Here is a 15,398-nt window from a genome sequence, read left to right as displayed (position 1 = left end):
ATAGATCTCAGGAACGTTTGAATTCTCCATCCAGAAGAGTGCAGGGCTAGGAATAGCTATAATCTGCACAAAATCATCAAGCTCCCATGCCTCTGATAGAGGACCCGAAATTGAGGGAGATACATACCACTCATAGGAGTTAGAAGGCATTTTATTTTTTGGTTGTGAGCTACAAGATGGAAGGCCATATAAATGTTTAAATAAATACTTATGTTTATAGAAAATTTAGTACCGTAGTTTTAAGGGTTCTTATTACGCAAACTCAGTGGTACCCTCATTATTTGCCACAAGGTCATCTTATGTGGTACTACATAATTAGAATATAATAAATACTAGATCAAAAGTTAACTGATTTTATAAACTTACATTAGAAATCACATTTTTAAAAAAGGAGACTTAATGGAAATGGCTACTTTAAAAAATAAATCTATTGATATTATAATTAATTTTTAGAAATAATTTTCTTGCTCAGAGGACAGAGTCGCATTTCATTTTAGCAGCTAGATTGTTTATTTCTCAGCACTGAGGATGTATATTTCTTTGCTTAACAAGGGTTAGGAAAGCCTTTAGCACAACTTAACACTATTCTCTTTACTCCACCCAATAATGTATTTTAGTACAAAGATTATTTTAAAATAAGCTACATTTTTTTGTTTCCTTCTCCTTTACCAATTCCATTGATGAAGAGTTCTTGAAACTCAAATGCTTGTAATTATTTATGCTGTTTAAAAGGTACTGACACTACGTGAAAGCAAGCTTCTCATCTTTACGGTAATAAAGACTTAGCAAAACACTTGATGTGTCTAGTTCCACTTAAGGAAAATTAGAACAAATGCACAGGAAAACTTTATTTAAGAAAAAAAAATTGTTAAGCTCTACTTCCAATTTTCTCTATTGTTTGCCAAAAGCCTATAGTCACAATATCACAGCAGATATTACAGGCCTCAAATAATTCTTGAACTTGATAACTATCAGCAACAAACAGCAATGATTAATTGCTATACGGCTAGGTATTTCAGTAGGTAAGGCTTGAACCACATTCCAGACCTAATAGAATTTGATCTGTTTTGCTTTTTCTAGTTAATCTTTCCAAGTTAATAAGGCCAAATAGTTATAATTGACTATTCATTAAATCTTTACGTGCACAGTATTTCTTGAGGGGATGATTCTTTTTGTCATCCATTTTTTCAAAAATATATGCAAGGCTACTAGAATAAGGGAATTTACCAGGCGGAATGATTGATGCTGTCATCACTATGCTGATGTTACATTATGGTATTCAGTTCTACATGTCTTTGTTTGACTTCTTATCTAACAGGATTGATAAATTGCCAAGGTGTAACTATGTTGTTCATCAAATACTGTACATATAAAAAAGGACTCATGGTATTTTACAAACCAATACTTTTATTACCATAGGCTTTTATAAATTATAGCCCACTTCATTCAATGTATGAAGCATACTGGCTGTGGGGAGGAGCAAAGGGGGAACAAGTGTCATAATGTTTCAATAAAAATGGCATCCTCACATCATGGTACAAATTCAGAAGGCCAAAGATGCACATTTCTTAATACTAGTGTCATAATGGTTAGGAACAGATGCAGATGATATTAACTTGCATTGGGATACAATCACACAAACAGAGATCTAAGGGGGAAAATAGTCAATTTTTTTGACCATTAATTTTATATCCTGATTTTCAAGACTAGCCTATGCCATATTTGCTTTTCTACCTTTTTTCCTCACATCCTATGATGTAGGAGTTGTTGTGTTTTCTGTTGGTTGGCAATTGACGAAGACACATAGTGAAACAACAAGCTCTTTATTACTCTTCTCCTACAACCAAGCAAACAGCAAAAGGCACGCAGGCCTTTTATAGGGCCTGAGACCCAGACAGTGTGAACCAATAGGAACTGACCATTTTCACGCCTTGCGCATGCGCACAATGCTGGCACCACCCTGTCTGGTCCCAAGCAGCTTTTGGTTTACCCAGGACCGTTTGCAACACTTCTGAGCTTGCTTTCTGCTCTAAGCAGGCTCAGGACACAACAGGATTGATCAGAGATTTTAATTGTCAGGATTATGATTTTTCTAGACTTCTCATAATTTTTAATTTTTGTAGCTGGCAAAGTGAAATAAGCCACTAATAGATCAGTTATTCTAGAGCTGATAGGAACCAATAACAAACAATCAGGCAATGGAAGTAGCAGAAATTTGAGGAGAACGTGATATTGTAATACTGGAATTCTTCATTTTAAGAGAAAATAAACCTGAGAGTAATTGAACACATATCTTGGATTTTTAAAAAAGCAAACTTTAGCAAATTTAAAGCTGTAGGATTCCACAGCAGAAGAGGCTGGAGGTATCCAAATAGAAGCTAGGTAGAGCTATTTTCATTTATATTTCTGCACTAAAGGAAAGATTACATTGCATGGCCTAAATAAACCCATGCAGCTATGTTACTAGGTGGGTTGGGCTAAGACAGGGGTAGGCAACCTTGATTCTTTTATGACTCGTGGACTTCAATTCCCAGAATTCAGGAATTCTGCGAACTGAAGTCCACAAGTCATAAAAGAGCCAAGGTTGTCTACCCCTGGGCTAAGAGATAACAACTAGGCTAAAATCACTCAATGAGTTTCCAGGGATGACTTAATATAAACTTAGAGGTTTTTTTCCCAGGTCCTAGATCAGTGATAGCAAACCTTTTAGAGACCGAGTGCCAAAAACTGGCCCCGCCCCTGCTCCGCCCCCACCCCGCCTGTCCGCAGGGCCACTCACCACCTCCAGGGCCTGCCACAGATCGCTCAGGAGCACCATGGTGCTCTGCCCTCTGCCTGCGCCCCACAGCATCAACTGTGCATGATGGGGCATGAGGGCAGAGTCTTGTCTATGCTGCCTGGCTGCCATGTCCTTGGCTGCACTGCTCCACGTGGGCCACGCTCAGGGGTGACTCTCCTCCAGGGGGGCTGCTGGTGAGGGAGTCGCAGGGGGAGGCAAGGTTGGGGCAATGGCACGTGTGCCCACAGAGAGGGCTCCAAGTGCCGCCTCTGGCGCCCATGCCATAGGTTCTCCCCCATTGTCCTAGATCAATTCCATCATTTCTTTTCAGAATAGTTTATTAAAGGAATCTATTTTTTTCTCCTCCTAAACTCAACTGTAAATAATTCTCTTTGCCAAATAATCAGTTCCACATATGGTAATCTCATCATTTTTTGGACAGTGTTGGGTATAGAAATAGGAATCCTAAATTTTTTCCAGCAATTCATTATTGAGTCTAAGGAGCTTTTCATTTTCTTTAACTACTCTATTTATAAATATTATCTCTGTACAAAATATCTTAATTATCTGAAATGCAAATATCATCTAATTCTATTTTGAGATAAGGAACGTACTGGTACTTTTCACTAAGTTCTAAATATAACTGCATTTAGAATTTAAAATAATCTCTATCCAAAACCTGTGCACCCATTTTTTTGAACCTCGCAGACCTCATTTTTATAGCAATTCCAAAAAATTTCACTCTATTTTATTGAAAGCAAGGATAATTGTAGTAATATGAATTTTCATCAAGATATACAGGCAATCCTCATTTAGCAACCACAACTGGACCTTCCAAATCAGCCACTAAGGAAAATCACAATTGTGCTTATAATCTTACTTTAGCTTTCCTTTGTTTTACAGATCTGCAAGTCGTGAAACAAGGACTATCTATAGTCCATGGCAAGCACACATCTCATCCTGAATCAGTTGTAAAATTAAATAAGGAGAATTCTGATGTGACCTGAGTCAAGGCAAATTATTTTGAAGGATATATTGTGTTCTGAACCAGATTTCATGGCAAGCACATAGTTGAAATCCACCATGCTTATTTATGTAAATAAAGTTGTAGTATTAGCAGCATCTAATGACTTTTAATGTGCAATGGCTTTCAAAGATGGGGTAGGAAGATAATATAATATTGGAGCCCTGGTGGCACAGTGATTAGAGTGCAGTATTGCAGGCTAACACTGCCCACAGTCTGAAGTTTGATCCTGTTGGGCTCGAGGTTGACTCAGCCTTTCATCCTCCCAAGATTGGTAAAATAAATACCCAGATTGTTGGGACAATATTTCTGACTTTGAAAAACTGCTCAGAGTGTGCTGTAAAGCATTATGGAGAGAGATATAAGTCTAAGTGTTATTGATATTAATATTGCTAATATCAGCTTTATGACAATTTATAATACATTTAATTCCAAATATAATTACTATTCAATCTATACATTTTTATTGTGTAGAAAGGCTGAGAAAAATTATTTCTGCTTCAGAAAAATTGAATGCTATTTGTTTCTGCACCTCCCAAAATTTCAGTTCCTAAAAGACGTAGCAAAATATTGAGAAAAAGAACTATATATTATAGTTTTAATGTGTATGTGTGAATATGTGATGTTCTTAGATGCAGCTAAATCATTACAGGAAGACTTGATTTTGGTTTAAATAAAGGGATGTCTTTAGATGTGGAAGGGACAGATATTTATGATATGGGCAACTAACAAGTTCTGGCATCTTATTTAGCATACCAGTTTCCCAAGAATAAGAAACTTTATATTTATTGCTTCAGTCCCATTACTGGGATTACGTTGTGACATTGCTAATGATTTATGAACTTCCCATTAGGACGTTCAATATACAGTATCCATATGAAATATTGCTCTTATATACAGTTCAAAATCTGACTAGAGCTTGCATTGCAGTTCTACTCATGTGTACTGATTGTAAGTCTGATTGTCTTCATTTGGGCTCATTGGGGCATGCATGGACTGCAGCTTCTTTGCAATGGATAACCACTAGTCTAAACTTTATGAATCTTTAGACAGAACTAATTTCACATTGCTCACCCAAGCATCTTCTTCCTGTCAGTGTTTATTTCACCAGTAGTTAACTTTACAAACTATTTATTCATTGGATTGGCAACACTCAGTGAAGTTTTGTCAGACTAGGAAGGAAAAATTGCATTTCAGCTGTTATATGGGTTTTCTTCCTATAACTACAACTTTTAAATTTCTAGCATTGTGGAAAAGATTTCACATACAAAAATTTTATGATGGTTTTAGATTAACAATACAGAACCTCCCCCGTCACAAAATGTCTATTTTTCTAAATTCCACCCATTCATGTTGGTCATGTTATTTTACTTACTTACTTTCTTCTATCAGAAATCTTGTAATACAAGAAAATGTGCTATTTTCCTATACTGATTGTTCTGTTGAAATCTACTCTGTGAATTAAAAAGTATAAGCTTTTAAACAACTAAACCGATGAATAAAATGTGATCAGAAATTTGCAACCTGAACCAGTAACCAAGTGTCCCAAAGGAATCTCTGAGATGGTGAGTATGCTGGTAATAAGACCAAGGAAAAACATCTTTGCCCCAATTCCAGTTCAAAAAGTAACAAATATATCTTACTCTATCCCATGTTCTTGACTTGGTCAGAAGTATGATAACCAGTTTAGGATGCATCTGATAGCCATCTTCACTGAACGATAAATTCCTTCCTTCAAAGGTGACATTAATCAGGTATCTAAAAAAGAAAGAAGAAAATATAGTGAATATTAAGATGAATAGTGTGCCCACTAAGGAAAATAGTAAGACTCTTGGTTACAAGCTAGATAATTAAAACAAAACATTGAATAGTTCAGGGAATCAAGTAAAAGTTGAAGTGAGGGCGAAGGAAGGAAAAATTGGGAGAATACAAAGAATATTTTTAAAATCAAAAGTTCTTTTAAATTTAGATCTTACCTATGTCATGAAAAGGCCCTGCTGACATTATGTTTTCCTCACTAATTCATGCTAAGATCCTGCCTAAAATACCATTAACTATGATATTTATGTAAATGCATCTTTGTTATTTAATTCTTTTCACTATAATGAGTATGACCAAAGATTGGTACACTCCTTCTGTCAGTGATGGTTGTTCTCTTCCACTAAGGTTGCAACTTCAAAAAGGAAGTAGAGTGTTGAGGGAGGAAAAGACTGCCTGCCTAACCAACTAGATCAGCTGAACTTCCCTTAGCAATGAATGGAGTAACAGATATCACCCTTATATCCTATAACATGCAGAATCATCAAGAATAAATGTGCTTAAGCAAGCTTAAATGTGCTCATCATTTAACCAAATTCATCCATGTAAGTTGATTTTAGCAATGCATAGGAATGTTTTTCATATTTATGTATTTATTTCAGGTTATCAGCAAATTAAATTTATTTTAATTTGCAATTCAATTGTTTATTCTCAGAATTCTAACCATTCTTAAGAAAGTACTATATTACATGAAGAAGTATTTCATTCTGCAAATCTATCTATCTATCTATCTATCTATCTATCTATCTATCTATCTATCTATCTATTTCATTTATATGCTAGCATCTCACAGTCTGAGGTGGCTCAGGGCAACTAATTAATAACTATTTGATTTAGATATCTTTCATAGACAATCTTTCTTTACCATCATTTTTAAAATAAATATATATTTATTTCACTATAAGAAATTTAATATAATAGACTACAGCAGGCATGCAAAAGTTACATATACTAGGGGTAATGTCTTCTATCTTGTAACAGATACAGCAATTACAATATAGTTTGACATTGGGATAAAAATGTAACAAATAAATAAAATAAATAGTTTATTTTCTAGCACATCGTAAAACGTACTAAATAAATAACAAATAAGCATATTATAGCAAATAAAGTTACAGAATCCTCGGTGCTTTCTACCCCACTTGGTACTCTCTACTCAACTATGAATCAGATAATAAAACATCTGCAAGTAAATGACCAAGCTCAAACAGATCAAGGCCTCCACAGTTCAACCCTGATTTACATACATTCTCTTCTATTGGTAACAAATAGAATAGAATAAATTGCATAATTCAATGTTTAATAACATTATTGACAAATAAAAATGAAAGGGAAGATAAATATTAAAACACTTGAATTGCAAATCTTGATTATTTTTAATAATTTAAAATTATTTTAGAGGTGTTTACTCAGAAATAAATTCAACTAAATTCAATAGAACTACTTCTAGGTAAACATGTACAATTGAGCAATTAATAGTTCATAATATCAGTGCACTTTTGAATTAATTTCTGAAAGTGTGATGCATAGAATATGAAAATGAAAATACATATGTAAAAAATAGTCCAACAAAATGTTGTCTCAAGAAGGGCCATCATACTTATACATAGACAGGTAGTTCTTGGATTATGACCAGCCATTGAGTGACCAGAGATTTTGTAAGTTTAGCTTTCCCATTTGAAAAAAAACATTTCCTTGAACAAAACTAAAGCAAACCTTGCTCTAGTCCAGCAGTTCTCAACCTGTGGGTCGCGACCCCATTTGGGGTCGAACGACCATTTCACGGGGGTCGCCAAACAATGCAGTCCGCCATTTCTTCCCCTTTTCCTTAGCTGTGCTACTCTCTTTTATTCTATTGGCTTTTGAAAGCCAATAGAATAGACTCTCTTGAATAGAGTCTAATTCTATTGGCTTTCAAAAGCCAATAGGAATTGTCCAGGCTGTCTCTGCCCTGCTGAGCCGTCCAAAATTCCCATTCTGCAAACGGTGCTGCAAGTTGTCTGCAGCGAAGGCGAGCTGTCTGGAAGTTTCCACCCCTCCCTGCTGAGCAACTACTAAAAATGTAAATAAAAGAGGGCCAGGGGTGGGAGGTGGGAGGCCGGCGAGCACAGGGAGGGTTGCTGGTGCGTGTGGGGCCCGGTGGGTACCTTACCTCCCTTGGCTGGGCCAGCTGGTGGCCCAGCCGGTGGTCGGCCTGCGCCGTCTCTGCCGCTTGCCAGCTATGCCTCGGCCGGCACAGGGGACAGCACCATGCATGCGTGGCGCTCCCGGGCAGGGAAAGTCCTTGACTTATGACCGGTTGGGCAGTCCTCGACTTACAACCAGTTGGGTAGTCCTCGACTTATGACCAGTTGGGGGTCGCGGCATTAAAAAGGTTGAGAACCACTGCTCTAGTCATTGAACAACTCAAGCTCAAATCAATTTCTCAGTATAAATTTTTACACTTACCTCTGAGACCTAGCCAAAAGTTATTGGATTTTGTGTGTACATGATTGGACCATCAGGCATACTGACCTATTCCGCACATGGAATCAAATTTCTCTTCATGTTTCATGAGGTAGAGATTGAATTGTACAAATAATGATGTCACTAAGAAGCAGAACATCAAGTTGCATAAAAAGGAAACCATTTGTGAAATGTTATTGTCTTTCAATATTTATTTTGTAAGATATTTCATCTGTGGCTTGATCAATTTGCCAACTTTATTTGGTTAGGTATGAACATTTCCCCTACAGAAAGCATGAGAGCAACTACTGTATAATAAGAAGGGGGGGGAATGGTCTGCATTAGAGAACATGGGAAAAGGACTGAAGATTTCTATATGCACAAACAAGTAGAAAGGCAAAGGAAAAGAATGGGGGCAGATACCAATAAACCCATGTACACAGAAGCCAACCAATGATCCTTGCCTTCCTTGCAAAAAGCAAGGGAATGATCACTCAGGTCCTGCAGGTATGATCAGTCAGGTCCAGATAGAGCACCAATCAGGCCCTGTTGCCAAATCACTGTCATTTCGACTGGAATATTAGCTGATTTCAGGAACAGCTTGGGGTAGAACAGGAGAAAAGCAGCTTAGACTGCAGAGTGAAATTGCCCAAAGAGTTGGAATTTTTCACTTCCATCATTATCTATAAAAGTAGCAAAAAGTTGAAATTTAAGACAGAATACTGTATGCTATTTACCATGTATGCTGAGGTTGTGATATTAGAAAACTGAAGATGCTAAAAGCTGTATTAATATATCCCTTTGTGTTAAGAAATTATCAAATCAGATTTTCTAAAATATCATTTCCTAAAAAACATAATTTCCTAAACAGACAAAAATGTGTACAGAACTCAGTCCATTATATCTTATAACTATCAGTTCATACTGCAGTGTCTTAATTAATTATTAGAAAATTATCATGGTTTTGATTTAGGAGGTATATACTGAGCTCTCTAAGAGAAGCTTCACAGTCCATTGACAGGATTAATCTCCCAATCTGAATTGCTAATGTTTCAGAAAGCAAATGAATTCCTTACTACTTTAGAAAATATGCATGTATCAAATATTTATACACATTCCCTCATTGAAATGTTGTCTTGTTTTCTTCAACAAATTTATCAACATGATCACAATATCGAAAGCATCAGAAAAAACATGTTTATACAAATTTATTTCCCCTTATATTAGAACTAGCAGTCTGAGATTAAAAAAAAATCAGTAAAACATAATTCCTCTTGAAAAGTCATGTTAAACTCCATCACAGACTTCAATTCTCCATAATTATCAACTTGACATATTAACTAGGTGGCTTTGTTCGGCACAATGGACTGAACACATACTGAAGAAATGTAGAATAAGCTGCATGGGGAACAATAGGGCAACTGATTTTTCACAAGCAGTTCAATATAGCATTGAAAGCAAGGATGTATCTAGCATTGTTTCATAAGAGATCAGAGACAAAACAAACTTTATGTACACTGATGGGTTATAGAAAATGGTAAAAAAAATCTGAAGCACAGGACACAAACATGATTAATATTTGCACCATGATATCACCATTTCTGGACCTCCAACATAACACTAACATCTAGAAAACTGGTGAGTTGTGAACAAAGGCACTGGTGGGCATGCACAAGACGATGCATACACGCACACACATACAGTAGATCCTGAACTGCTACTCTTCTATGCTGTAGCACAGGTGGGTGGGGACAACAAAGGAACTGGGAAAGAATCCCAGTTCCTGAACTCAGAGAGAAAGCATATGAAGATAGAAGACATGTGTGCAGTAGGTGGTAAATGTGGGTGAATAATGTTAGAAGGATGAAATCACAAACTGTAGGTTGTAAGGGTTAGTTAAAGGCTCTAATGATTTCCTTACTTTTTATAGTTGTTAGTAACAGATATGCAATAATGCCAGGGTTTTGGAACTTGCTGATTTGGAGAGTATGAACAGGGATTCTGTCAAGAATTAGCAAGGTTAGGGAACAAGATTTTTTAACCCCATCATCCCCAACTTTTTCTTACTAGAGCCTATGTCAATGTATTTTTTTCTGCCTAGTATTTGATCCACTAAAGTCAATGACTCATCCAATGTGAATGCATGAGATATTTAAAATATTGAAATTATTGTGAAACATTTAATTTACCTGCCTATTTAAATATTTGAATAATATTTGGATGGATTCCTTGGTCAACTGTACCCATTGCCTTCTTTTACTGCAAAAATAAAAGCCATGTTTTTCTCAACTTTTTTCAACAATCTAAAAGTTCTTGTCTTGTCTTATTTTTGCTCTCCCCTAGAGGCTTTCAAAGTACTTTCCAAAAATATTTAATCCTAGTGAATTTTTGATATGTATTCATTTAGAAAAGCTTACTTCAAAATGCCATTTAAAAATATTAAGAATCACTGATAACCAAATCTAGATTGAGCTACCAACTTTTCACAATCCTAGGGTTTTTTTTAAATATCACAACTACAAAGCTTTATTATTAAGATATTATGTATTAAGATATTATTATTAAGATATTATGTGTTATGCTAATGGAAACCTCTATAATGTTATCTGTGTACAGATGTAAAAAAAGGGGGGGGTAAATATACCTTGAAGTTAAATTCCCCTCTTGGTGATGGTGTAAAAGCATTCTTGAACAGTTTGGAAGTGGTTTGCCATTATTTTCTTCTATGATATCTTTTCCATTACTGAACTGTCCATTCAAGTATTATCTATGTCCAACTTCCTTAGCTTCTAAATTGTATGAGATTAGCAGGTGCTATCACCTTCTGAGACATACATATGAAAAGCTGTATTAATAGATCTTACACTGTCCACCATCTGAAAAGAACACTCCTGTAAATACTTCAAGCCAATTTCATAGGGTCATAGAGTTGGAAGGGATCACAGAGGCCATCTAAGTCAATCTCCTATATAGTGCCGGATCTGCTAAAGTATTTCAGAAAGAGGACTATTAGTGAAAAGGAAGGTACCATTTTATAAGGCCCACTGTTCCACTGACAGTTCTTACCATCAGAAAAACTGTTTAAATGTCTAGCCCCAATTTACTTTGCTCCACTCATTCTAGTACCCAGAACTGGACACTGTATTCCAAATAACCAAGGCACAGTAATATGGGTCAATTATATCCCAGGATATCAACTCCAACTTAATTCCTGAACCTATTGATACCTCCCAAATAGTGCATATCTTTTTAAAAAGGTGCAGCACACTGTTGGCTTATATTGTGATTTACAGACCCAGAATTCCCAGTTTCACATGCCATTTAGCTATTTAGCAATAGCAAAAAAGTCCTATGGCTTGGACTGATTATTTTAACCACTGAGGTTTAAATGAGATTGACTAATTTTAACAATGTAAAGGATTAATTATATAATGAAGTTAATTTGGAGGAAAACACTTAAAACAAATTATCATGACTTTACATTGTCTCAAATACTGACCTGGATTCTGAATTCAAAAGTATCCTTGAATAAAACTGGTTAAGTATTTTTTTTAAAAAAATAAAATATTCCAGTGCAGCAGTAGATGGGTTTCACCACCCCCTTGCCATTCAGTTTTGACATTACAGTAAGCAGGTGCAGTCATTCTGAAAACCATATACTTATTTCCACATTAGTTATAAAAACAATTAAAAATAAATAAACATTCTTCATCTAACTTCAGTATTGATGTTCTCAGTGAAGAGTGATCTCTTTTTATCCTCAGTGATAGGATACAATGTATCAATTAAAAAAGAAAAACAGAAAAGTTGTATTATAGTTTGTAATACAGACAAAGCACAGTTCATAAGAAACAATGATAATTTGATGAATGAAGAAAAAAGATACTGAGAATTATAACTATTGTGCACAATTCAGATTGTCTAAATTTTAATAACATCATTTAACAATTGATTACATTTGTACTTTTAGTCTCTTGAAAAATTGTATCAGCATTAGATTTGTTTTTCTTCCCAGAAAAAGGGAAGATGGAGGAGAGTGGGATTTTCTAAATGAATATAATGGACTAAATTCTCCTTCAAAAAGGAGAAAAATCTTTACACAATTACAAAAATTAAAAATGGATATAATTTGTCTTCAAGAAACACACATTAAGAGACATTATAAGTTGTTAGAACAACTGAAAATTGGTAAACTTCACTTTGCATTAGCACTTCAAAAAAAAAAAAAGAGGAATAGCTTTATACATTAAATAAACGATGAACCCCAAACAAATCTATGCGGATGAAGACAAGATCCATTGGAAACAAGCATTAAACTTCTGGAGAAAATAGAAAAATTTGGAGAAGTGGTAGGGTTGACAATAAACAGAGAAAAGACTAAAGTGCTAACAAAGAATCTAATAGAAAAACAAAAAAATCAACTAACAAAAAAAACAAATCTTCAAATAGTTAAAAAAGTTAAATATTTGGGAATTTATCTAACAGCAAGATACGTAACAATAAAAGAATATAATTATGTAAGATTGCTAAAACAAATAAAATTGGATTTGAAAGAGTGGAAAAACTTCCAAGTTTCAATGTTGGGGAGAATAGCAACAGTGAAAATGAGTATCTTACCAAAAATACTCTTTTTATTTCAAACGATTCCTGTAAGGCTGGGAAAAGCCTTTTTTGATGAACTGAATAAAACAATATTGAAATTTATCTGGCAAGGGGAAAAAAAGCTAGAATTAAAGTGAAAATGCTACAAGAAGCAAAAGAAAGTGGAGGATTTGGACTGCCAGACTGGAGGTTATATTACCAAGCAACTATTTTAACATGGCTTAAAGAATGGATAAAGTTTAGAGACAAGACTATTGTACCTAGAGGGGCATGACCTACAAATTGGTTGGCATGCCTTTCTGTAGTATGGGAAAAATAAAATACATAGATACTTTCAAAACCATTTTATAAGGAATGCACTTCTTTCAGAATGGGGAAAAAAAAGAAAAAATTTATAGTAAGATACCTGAATGGCTTTCAACAATGGAAGCTTTTGCTTACCCAAATTTAATTAACTATGATAAAGTTGTGACTTATAAAAATATTTTGGACAATGAAGGAAAATTGAAAGACAGACAAGATTTACAAGAGCAAGGTATGAGATATGAAAAAGATATTAAAATAATAGGATTTTATAAAGAACAGACAGAATTTGATCAGATACTGCTAAAAACAGATGAAAAATTGATTAGAAACTCTATAGATTTCTGTTAAACTTAAAGATGGAGGAAGACCAAGTAAAAGAAACAATGATAACATGGGCAAAGAACTTTGGATATAATATAGAATTAGAAGACTGGCAAAAGTTATGGGAAAGAAATATTAAATTAACTAAAGCAGTGGCATATAAAGAAAACTTATATAAAATGTTTTACAGATGGCATATGGCACCAGTGAGATTAGCAAAAATGTTTAAAAATACTTCAAACAACTGTTGGAAATGCAAACAAAGACCAGGTACTTATTATCGTATCTGGTGGACATGCCCTAAAACAAAAAGATTTTGGATTAAAATACATTTATGGTTGGAGAAAATGACTAAAAAACAAATAGACTTTAAACCAGAATTATTTTTGTTAGGAATAATAGGAGCAAATTATGAGAAAGATTGCAAATATTTAATACTACACATACTAACGGCAGCAAGAATTGTGTTTGCCCAACATTGGAAAAATGAAAATTTCTCAGCTGAAGAAGTACTAATTAAGAAAAATTTAGAGTGTGCAGAAAGTATAGACTGACTTTAAAGATAAAAGAGAAAGAAGACTCAGTGTATTTTAGAACATTGGATAATTTCTATCAATGGCTAGAAAAACGAATTAGAGAGAAAGGAATGTGATATGTAATTTTGAATATATATTAGCAAGAAGGCTGCTATGGAGCGATTAATTAACATATTGTTTATGATAATTAACTATTATCTATTATTGTTTGTTAAACACATGTACCCAGACATTATGCTGTTTGCTAAATACTGAGAATGTTATTTGGAAAAAACCCAACCTCAACCCTAATCCTAACCCAAATCTCAACCCCAACCCCGACCCTACCTTATTCCTAACCCTATAAAGGCTAATACATTCTATACAAAAAAAGTTGTATCAGCATATGATTTCTTTTTCTTCCCATTCCATTTAGACCAATAAACTGACAATAAACCTACTATTTTTCTCAGGAATTAGAAATGACAGCATAAGAGAAAGAGTATGTAAAACAAACAGTACATTTTCATAGCTTAATTTCTTAACCATACATCCGCTCCAAACTACCGTATTATTGTTAAATATATTTCTTCAACATTTACAGTACCCTTGCTTAGAGATGCACTTATTGGGGAGCAAAATTATGAAACAGTGATAAATCCTCCATAGATATGTTGTTCTAGAAATAAAGCAAAGATAATGCAAAGAAGCAACAAGTCAGAAACAGAGCCTATGTGCAACAGGGGAGTATTCAGCATGCCCCTAGGAACAGAATAACATTTTCAGTCCTAATAAAGCACCAAACTACAAAATAGTGGAGTTATCAGGCTGAAGCATCCTATGATTCTATGATTGGTCAGAAAAAAAGTTATTTTAACTATAATTCCCAATATCCCACAATGTTGTTCATCCTTTTCAGGGATGCTAGAAGTTGTAGTTTAACAACATCTCAAGATTGCTTGAAAGCAGTTGTGAAAAGAAAGTTAGAGAAAAGAACAGCATATAGGATGTTGCCAAGTCTAAAAACAAAAAACAGAAAAAACCATTTTATACATTACATTACATTTACATTAATTATAGGATCATTGTTATTAACTGAATTAAATATATAAATTTGTATAATATTTGTTAAAGAATCAAGTGTTTTTGATGCCACAATTGCTAAAGTTGCATCTCAGATTATTCTGAGCTACTTTGCTTCTACAATTCCCTTAAGAAAATTTGGGCCATTACCATTTTAAAAATTAAGATTGAACATATGACCTATACATTATATATACCACTACAACCCAAAGAATTACATTATATATACTTAATCAGATGTGATTGAATGAAAAAGATATAGCTATATAACATCATCATTTTAGCTATTGTCTATCCACTGCAGGATGAAGACCTCTTCTGCATGTCTCCAACCAATACACACACACACACATGGATAGATGGATAGATGGATAGATAGATAGATAGATAGATAGATAGATAGATAGATAGATAGATAAATAGATAGATTTATATAGATATATGTTGCTAATTTCATTAAAAATATATACACACACACATACACATATGTATACATATATACACA

The 15,398-nt window shown here is 34.4% G+C and overlaps 1 protein-coding gene across 1 annotated transcript in view; it reads right to left on the bottom strand.

Moving 5' to 3' along the window:
- Window positions 1-15,398, bottom strand: part of GRIN2B (glutamate ionotropic receptor NMDA type subunit 2B) — a 309,216-nt gene that overhangs the window by 105,091 nt on the left and 188,727 nt on the right. The window contains exon 4 of the mRNA XM_039335649.1: window positions 5,447-5,561. Within this exon, the coding sequence (XP_039191583.1) occupies window positions 5,447-5,561 (115 nt within the window). The remainder of the gene's footprint in view (window positions 1-5,446; window positions 5,562-15,398) is intronic.

This window comes from Crotalus tigris, unplaced genomic scaffold, assembly GCF_016545835.1.
Source record: "Crotalus tigris isolate CLP2741 ecotype Arizona unplaced genomic scaffold, ASM1654583v1 scf7180000017644.4837335, whole genome shotgun sequence".
NCBI lineage: Eukaryota > Metazoa > Chordata > Lepidosauria > Squamata > Viperidae > Crotalus > Crotalus tigris.
This window is presented reverse-complemented; position numbering and strand designations above follow the sequence as displayed.